The sequence below is a fragment of the Hyla sarda genome, chromosome 13 (genome assembly GCF_029499605.1).
Source record: "Hyla sarda isolate aHylSar1 chromosome 13, aHylSar1.hap1, whole genome shotgun sequence".
NCBI classification, from domain to species: domain Eukaryota; kingdom Metazoa; phylum Chordata; class Amphibia; order Anura; family Hylidae; genus Hyla; species Hyla sarda.
The window spans coordinates 11,304,453-11,313,810 of record NC_079201.1 but is presented as its reverse complement, the minus strand read 5'-3'; the positions used below and the strand labels follow the sequence as shown (position 1 = coordinate 11,313,810).

The window sequence follows — 9,358 nt, the reverse complement described above, 5'->3', positions numbered from 1 at the left end:
AGCTCCCATATGCAGAGCATCGGTCCCTGCTCCCCCCGTCAGCCTGAAATGGGAACAGTGATGTGAAGGGGGGAGCTCATATTACTGCTCCTTAGATTTATGGCAGCAGGAAGCTGTTCTCAATCAAAGCAGAACAGGCTCACTGCTGCTCTATGTAATGAGTCATAAATCAACTGAGCAGTAATACCTCCTCCCCCTTCACATTACTGGTCTCATCCTGTGCTGACAGGAAGGGACGGGAGCTCTGCATTCAGAGCCTGTGACGTGACGTTACAGCTTGCAAGGGAGAAAGCAGAGCTGATGATGGAAGATATCTTAACTATGGCTAATAACACTATATTAGTAAGTTGATTTATTATACTTTTTGACATCAAACACAGGCTGTTTCTTTCACTGGACAATCCTCTTCAACTAGACCACCTAAAAACACACAGTGTAAGATGTGCCAGAATAATCACTTAAAATCTGGCAAAGACTTAAAGGGGTATTCCAGGCCAAAACTTTTTTTTATATATCAACTGGCTTTGGAAAGTTAAACAGATTTGTAAATTACTTCTATTAAAAAAAATCTTAATCCTTCCAATAGTTATTAGCTTCTGAAGTTGAGTTGTTGTTTTCTGTCTAACTGCTCCCTGATGACTCACGTCCCGGGAGCTGTGCAGTTCCTATGGGGATATTCTCCCATCATGCACAGCTCCCGGGACGTGACATCATCATTGAGCAGTTAGACAGAAAACTTCAGAAGCTAATAACTATTGGAAGGATTAAGATTTTTTAATAGAAGTAATTTACAAATCTGTTTAACTTTCCGGAACCAGTTGATATATATAAAGTTTTTTTTCCTGGAATACCCCTTTAACTTTGAATATATTATAAAACAATATAAAACACCAAACAAAACTTGTGTCTGTTTGTAGCCCTAAAGTTTTTACAGCATTAAAAGATGTAATAAAATTGTAAGAGACATTTACCGACAACAATAACAACAACAACAACAAAAATATAGTAACTAAAATACATTTCCTGGTCACGGAAATAAAAGCTACCCAGTGTGTACCAAGTGTCGTTTTTTTATGTTATTTTTTTTTCTGTAAAATATCACCCATCCTAAACAAATATATCTAGCCCTGCTAAGGTGTACCAAAAAAAAAAAAAAAATTTACAATTCTGTCGCAGTGCCCACAACGCACAATATTTGTAAAATTTGAAAATATTAAATTTCTTTTTTTTTCAAAAACTTTCAAATACAACACAAAATTATGTTATTTAATAAACTGTAAAATCTGTTTTTTTTTTTTTTTTTTCTTCTTCACCAAAATATTTTCTTTGTCACTTTACAGTGTCCCTGCATAGGAGTCCTTTTGTGTTTTATTTCCAAATAGTTTTTTTGTTGTTGTTTTTTTTTATATATATATATATATATATATATATATATATATATGAAAACATTCTTAAATTATTATTAAGAATTATTCAGTTTGCATCAAGGTTCCTGTTTAATGTAATAGCTGCCGGATCCATTACTTTCCTGATCTGAGGCTCCTTGTAGAAATGAATAGTCTTCGCCGTCAAGAAATTCCTCCTTTAGCTGCAGCGTTGGTACTGAAAAAAAAAAAAAGAAAAGAATGCGGTCACAACTATTTTTCCATTAATCTGTCTAAAAAAAGTAAATAAAAAGAAAAATAATTTAAATATATACACATACATTTAAATAAATATATTTATATATTTTTTATTTAAATATATACATAAATTATATATCTATATATATACATAAAAAACATACATTTAAATAAATATGTAGGTATATACTTATCTATTTAAAAAAAAATAATATACACACACATATATATATATATATATATATATATATATATATATATATATGCTTTTATTATAATTTTTTTTATTTATTGTCTTTTATATACTGTTCACCTTTGACACTATATTTTTTGGGTTGTGGAATCTTTGTTAAACTCTGGTGGAAATTTTTTTTTTAAATGAACTGGTGCCAGAAAGTTAAACAGATTTGTAAATGACTTCTATTAAAAAATCTTTACCCTTCCAGTACTTGTTAGCAGCTGTATACTACAGAGGAAATTCTATTATTTTTGAATTTCCTTTTTGTCTTGACCACAGTGCTCTCTGCTGACACCTGATGCCTGTATCAGGAACTGTCCAGAGCAGGAGAAAATCCCCATAGCAAACCTATGCTGCTCTGGACAGTTCCCGACACGGACAGAGGTGTCAGCAGAGAGCACTGTGGACAAGACAAAAAAGAAATTCAAAAAGAAAAGTACCCCTTTAAGGACACAGTGATTTTTCATTTTTGCGTTTTCGCTTTTTCTTCCTCTCCTTTTATTAACCCAAACTACATTTTTCCCCTTCAGCCCTATATGTAGATTTGTTTAATCCAAGGCCAATTGTATTTTGAAATTACATAACTCATTTTACCACAATATCTAGATTTTACTTTATTTTTGGGGATTGTTAGTACTTTGGGGATTGTTAGTACTTTGGGGATTGTTAGTACTTTGGGGATTGTTAGTACTTTGGGGATTGTTAGTACTTTGGGGATTGTTAGTACTTTGGGGATTGTTAGTACTTTGGGGATTGTTAGTACTTTGGGGATTGTTAGTAATTTGGGGATTGTTAGTACTTTTAGTTTGCTATTTCTTTCTTTATTTTTTCTTGTATATGAAGTGACCTAAAATCTGTAATTCTGGTTAAATTATATTGTACTTTAAAAGTGTGTACGCGCCAATACCACGTTTCATTTTTTTCCTTTTATTCTTAGTTCCCATAGGAGAATATTTTCAGCAATCGTCTGTACAACTCTTTGCCATAACATAGAATTCATTGATCAGTGTTATCGGCGATCTGCTTGTATAGCCTGGCTGAGGCGGACTGCACAAGCAGATCCGGAGCACGGAGGTGAGCAGAAACCCTCCGGCCGCCATCTTAAAGGGGTATTCCAGGAAAAAACTTTTTTTTTATATATATATTAACTGGCTCCAGAAAGTTAAACAGACTTAATCTTAATCCTTTCAGTACTTATGAGCTTCTGAAGTTAAGGTTGTTCTTTTCTGTCTAAGTGCTCTCTGATGACACCTGTCTCGGGAACCACCCAGTTTAGAAGAAAATCCCCATAGCAAACCTCTTCTAAACTGGGCGGTTCCCGAGACACGTGTCTTCAGAGAGCACTTAGGGTACGTTCACACTACGGAATTGCCGTGGAATTCCGCGGTGTGAACTTTAACATTAGTGTGAACGGGTCTCCGCGAGACCCGTTCACACTGCAGAATTTCAGTGGTGGACATTTCCGCCGCTGAAAGTGTTCCGCGCAAAGAAAGAACATGTTCATTCATTGTGCGGAATCCGCGAGCGGACCATAGCCATCAATGGTGACGGCTCAATGCCCCGCGGCCCTAGCGCCGAAGTATTCAGCCTGGTGGAATCTCCGCTCGCTGAATTCAGCGAGCGGAGATTCCGCAGTGTGAACGAGCCCTTAGACAGAAAAGAACAACCTTAACTTCTGAAGCTCATAAGTACTGAAAGGATTACGATTTTTTAATAGAAGTAATTTACAAATCTGTTTAACTTTCTGGAGCCAGTTGATACATATAAAAAAGTTTTTTCCTGGAATACCCCTTTAAGGCTGGGTTAAGAGTGAGTGAATGCTTTGTCAGACGTATCTGTCGGCATTACGCTGAAAACAAGATGGCGACGTATACTTCAATGGAGGGCAATGGGTGCTATCCATTGCAATGTCCTGAACGGAATCACCATTGGGGCTGGATAACGCAGCTGACTGAGCACTTTGGTCGGCTAAAAATAATGCATACGCCCCGAACTAGGACTCCTTCTGGCCTTTGCCTTCTGTAAAAAGTGTTACTGTTGCCGGGATGCTGACCGATACAACAAGACGTGACTTCACGAGAGGGTGTGGTGTCATAAGGGGGCGGGGTGTCATGAGGGGGCGTGGTGTCACGAGGGGGCGTGGTGTTATGAGGAGGCGTGGTGTCACGAGGGGGTGTGGTGTCATGAGGGGGCGTGGTGTCATGAGGGGGCATGGTGTTATGAGGGGTGTGGTGTCAAGAGGGGGTGTGTTGTCACAAGAGGGTGTGGTGTCATGAGGGGGTGTGGTGTCACAAGGGGGTGTGGTGTCAAGAGGGGGTGTGTAGTCACGAGAGGGCGTGGTGTCATGAGGGGGCGTGGCGTAACATCACAACCATAGCCTCTCAAACCCAGTGTTCTGAACATAATGTTCAGAACGCCGGGTGTCTGCACGGAGATCGCCGGGACCCCCCCCCCCCCCCCCTAGACATCTTATCCCCTATCCAAAGGGGGGGGGGGGGGGGGGTTGGCCTTCGGCACCCTGGACATCCAATGCACAGAGCAAACTTTGCTTCGTGCCGGATGACTGGCGGTGCGGGGAGGAGGCTTGTGACGTCACAGCCACGCCCCCTCAATGCAAGTCTATGGGAGGGGGCGTGACGGCCGCCACGCCCCCTCCCATAGACTTGCATTGAGGGGGGCGTGGCCGTGACATCACGAGCCTCTGGCGCTGCACCTGATGCTCTAAACGAACGTAGCGTGCAGCAGGGAGATCCCAGGGGTCCCCAGTGGCGGGACCACTGCGATCAGGCATCTTATCCCCTATCCAAAGGAGAGAGGATAAGATGTCTAGCAGTGGAGTTTCCCTTTAAGTTAGCAGGACACTGCATGAGTGTAATTACGATTGTCTCTTAAAAAACACATAGAAGAGTAAGCTGTCGTGATCTGTTCCCTTGGTTGCGGTGCTTTCTGGCAGTCATTGTTGCTGCGGTACGGGTGGCGTGGACCGGAGCCAGGGGGCCTAGTCTGGCAGCACCGGGGCTACCAGATTGCTGGGTTGCTCCCACTGTGTTAGGTTAGGGGCTCACTTGAAAAAGGCGGCCATGAAGTTATACAATTTGATCACAATGTACTCTCGTAATCCCGTGTTCATTTTGTCAATTTTGCCGAGAACCATTAGATGAATATATAACAAGTGGATAAATGTCCATGTTTTTTTTTTTTTTTTTTTCCCTAAAATTTTTGGTACAATAAAAGTTCCCTGATGACTCAACTCAAGAAATACGCCTAATAGAGCTTATTTTTTTTCTTCTTTTTTTTTTTCTTCTTTTTTTAGAAACAGCGCCACCCTTGTCCTCAGTTTGTGTGTGGTAATGCAGCTCAGTTCAATTAAAGTGAATGGAGCCAAGTTTTAATACCAGGTCCCCTGTAATGATGCTCCTGCACTGGAATTCCCCCCCATAGACTGTTCTTTAGGGTCTTGTAATACGTTTCTTTATGTTTTTTTTATTTTATATTTTTATTATTTGTAAGCATGTATTTTATATTATTTTTTATGATTTGTGAGTTGGTATTTTATATTCTTTACTCCATGACATACACACGTCTTGCACCTGTAAAATGTAGTTAATCCAGTCGTTCCACCCCCTACCCGGTATGTGGTCACATGATGATGACATCACAGAATGGCCTTCAGCTATTTAGGACCTGGATCATGGGGATAACGGGAAGCTGAACACTTGTACATATTAGCATTCAACTTCCTCGCTTAAGTTGAACTGATTACACCAGTGTTTTCCAAACAGTGTGTCTCCAGCTGTTGCACAACTACAACTCCCAGCATGCCCGGACAGCCAAAGGCTGTCCGGGCATGCTGGGAGTTGTAGTTTTGCAACAGCTGGAGGCACACTGTTTGGATAACACCGGATTAATATGATCACTGCCAGGCAGGCGGAGGAAGAGAACTGCAGATATTGATGCTCAGAGTGCTTTATCAGTACTCTGACCAATTATTAAAGGGGTACTCCGGTGGAAAACTATTTTTTTAATATATATTTTTTTTAAATCAACTGGTGCCAGAAGGTTAAGCAGATTTGTAAATTACTTCTATTTAAAAATCTTAATCCTTCCAGCACGTAGCTGCTGTAAGCTCAACAGGAGGTTTCTTTTCTGTCTGACCACAGTGCTCTCTGCTGACACCTCTGTCCATGTCAGGAACTGTCCAGAGCAGCATAGGTTTGCTATGGGAATTTTCTCCTACTCTGGACAGTTTGTGACGAGGACAGAGGTGTCAGCAGAGAGCACTGTGGTCAGTCTGGAAAGAACTACACAACTTCCTGTGGAGCTTACAGCAGCTGATAAGTACTGGAAGGATTAGGATTTTTTTAATAGAAGTAATTTACAAATCTGTTTACATTTCTGGAACTAGTTGATTAAATAAAAATAAATAAAAAATAAATAAATAAAATAGTTTTCCACTGGAGAACCCCTTTAATCCTTCCAGTACTTATCAGCTGCTGTATGCTCCAGTGGAAGTTATGTAGTTATTTTCTGTCTGACCACAGTGCTTTCTGCTCAGTCCACGTCAGGAACTGTCCAGAGCAGGAGCAAATCCCCATAGCAAACCTATCCTGCTCTGGACAGTTCCTGACACAGACAGAGGTGTCCGCAGAGAGCACTGTGGTCAGACTGGAAAGAACTACACTGCTTCCTCTGGAGCATACAGCAGCTGATAAGTCCTGGAAGCATTAATATATATATATATATATATATATATATATATATATATATATATATATATATATATATATATATATATTTTTTTTAATAGAAGTAATTTACAAATCTGTTTAACTTGCTGGCACCAGTTAATTTATATAAAAATGTTTTCCACCATAGTAGTATAGAAGGAAATAGTCAGGGGATCTCGCACTGCCCCATTTTTTCTTGTGTGTCTTATAGTCAGAAAGTGTTTAGTATTCCCAGCTTGTAACTCTGGTTTCTTTCTCTCGTCTCCAGAGGAGGAGAACAGTTCACTCCTATCATGGACGAGAGATGTAAGGGAAAGGAGGTCCAGGTAAAAGTACTGCTGGCAAACAGCTGAGGTCTGGTCACAACCCCTGAAATGGGGAAATAGCAGGGTACAGTTAGAAACTCCAGTGCTGACTCCGGTCTCCTTTTGGCATGCTCAGGAACATATTCCGTCGTCTGGTCTGGCAGCGGAGGAAGCCTTAAGTCTGGCCCATTCAGGTGCAACGCTGGTGTTCAAAACCCGCAACAGTGGGAGATATAAAGGAGTTAACCAGGAATAAAAAAAAATAAAAAAAAAGCTAATTTCTTTTGGGGAAAAAAACAAAAAACACTACAAACCCCTATGCTCCGGTCTTGTGTGTGGTATTATAATTTGGCTCAATTCAATTCAATGGAATTGAGTTGATACACCACATTTAAAACTTAAATTATGTTTTAAATCAACTGATGGCAGAAAGTTAAAATAGATTTGTAAATTACTTCTATTAAAAAATCTTTATCCTTTCAGTACTTATTAGCAGCTGTATGCTACAGAGGAAATTCTTTTCTTTTTGAATTTCTTTTTTGTCTTGCCCACAGTGGTCTCCGCTGACACCTCTGTACGTATCAGGAACTGTCCAAAGCAGGAGAAAAATCCCCATAGCAAACCTATGCTGCTCTGGACAGTTCCTGACATGGACAGAGGTGTCAGCTGAGAGCACTGTGGAAAAGACAAAAAATAAATTCAAAACGAGAAGAATTTCCTTTGTAGCATACAGCTGCTAAAAAGTACTGGAAGGGTAAATATTTTTTAATAGAAGTGATTAACAAATCTGTTTAACTTTCTGGCACCAGTTGATTTAACAAAACAATGTTTCCACCGGGGTACCCCTTTAAGGACAGATATGGCACTGTTTTTGGAAGAAATTAGCTCTGTTTTTCTGGATAACCCCTTTCATGGAACGTGAGTGTAGGGTAAAAATATCTATCACAGGCAATGGCTGTAGTAAGAGATGTTTAAAGGGGTACTCTGCTGGAAAACTTTTTTTTTTTTAAATCAACGGTGCCAGGAAGTTAACAGATTTGTAAATGACTTCTATATAAAAATTTTAATCCTTCCAGTACTTCAGCTGCAGTGTGATCCAAAGGAAGTTCTTATTGCCTGACCACAGTGCTTTCTGCTGACACCTCTGTCCATTTTAGGAACTGTCCAGAGTACGAGCAAATCACAATAGCAAACATCTCCTGCTCTGGACAGTTCCTGACATGGACAGAGGTGTCAGCAGAGAGCACTGGGGTCAGACAGAAAGGAAATCCAAAAAGTAAAGAACTTCCTGTGGAGCATACAGCAGCTGATAAGTAATGGAAGGGTTAAGATTTTTAAATAGAAGTAATTTACAAATCTGTTTAACTTTCTTGCTCCAGTTGAGCAGAGTACCCCTTTAAACATCTCTTACTACAGCCATTGCCTGTGATAGTTATTTTTACCCTACACTCACGTTCCTGTAACTTGTTTCTTCTGTGACCTCACCTGTGTATCCTAACCTCTGCTTATGACCTGACCATTCCCTTAACCGCTGACATTGTACTTCGCTGATCTCTAGGTCTGACCTTGCTTATCCCAACTCTGGTTTCCAGATTTTGTACTATGCTGCCCTCTTCGGAAAGAAGATTCAGCTCACGAGAAAGTAGTCCAAAAATATATAAAATATTTATTAAAAGGCATACAGGATCGAATTAGAACTTTTTGTATTTTTGATATTTTGGGACGACTTCCTCATAAGCTGGTTCTTCTTTTTTGGATGTCATTTGGTGTGCTCCGGCTCTCCTTGCTCTGAGGTGGGGAAATTGGAATTGTGTGCAGGTGCAGTGAGCTGAGGAGTTTCACTGTGTGGATGTTCATGTTGCCCTCTTGGTTTCTGACATCTGACTTGTCCCTGGTTAAAAACTTGTCTTCTGATTTTATACTTTATCTGCCCGTGTGTTTCCGACCTGGCCTGTCTGACTTTTATGACAACCCATGCACTTAGTCCAGTGTAGGGACCGTCGCCCAGTTGGAGAGCTGCCGATCATGAACAACTGTAGAAATAGGTAGGGTCAGTGGTTGGAGAAAGTACTAATCTGCACTGTTCCCTATTCCCACTAATCCTTAAAGGCGTACTCTGCCACTAAACATCTTTTCCCTATCCAAAGGATAGAGGATAACATGTCTGATCGCGGTAGTCCAGTTGATGGGGACCCCCACTATCTCCATGCTATACCCGGCGTTTGTTTAGAGCATCGGCGCCGGAGGCTCGTGACATCACGGTCACACCCCCTCAATGCAAGTCTATGGGAGGGGGCGTGACTGCCGTCACGCCCCCTCCCATAGACTAGCATTGAGGGGGCGTGACCGTGAAGTCACGAGCCTCCGCCCTGCCTCGCCAGTCTTCTGGCACAGAGCGAATTTCACTCCGTGCACTGGATGTCTAGGGTGCCGCAGCCAAGATAGCGGTGGGACCCCCGCAATCAG

At 40.9% G+C, this 9,358-nt stretch overlaps 1 protein-coding gene across 1 annotated transcript in view; it reads right to left on the bottom strand.

The window, feature by feature from the left end:
- Positions 1-813: 813 nt before the first annotated feature.
- MBTD1 (mbt domain containing 1) overlaps positions 814-9,358 on the bottom strand; it is a 42,798-nt gene continuing 34,253 nt past the window's right edge. The window contains exon 16 of the mRNA XM_056550592.1: positions 814-1,602. Within this exon, the coding sequence (XP_056406567.1) occupies positions 1,484-1,602 (119 nt within the window). The 3' untranslated portion in view covers positions 814-1,483. The remainder of the gene's footprint in view (positions 1,603-9,358) is intronic.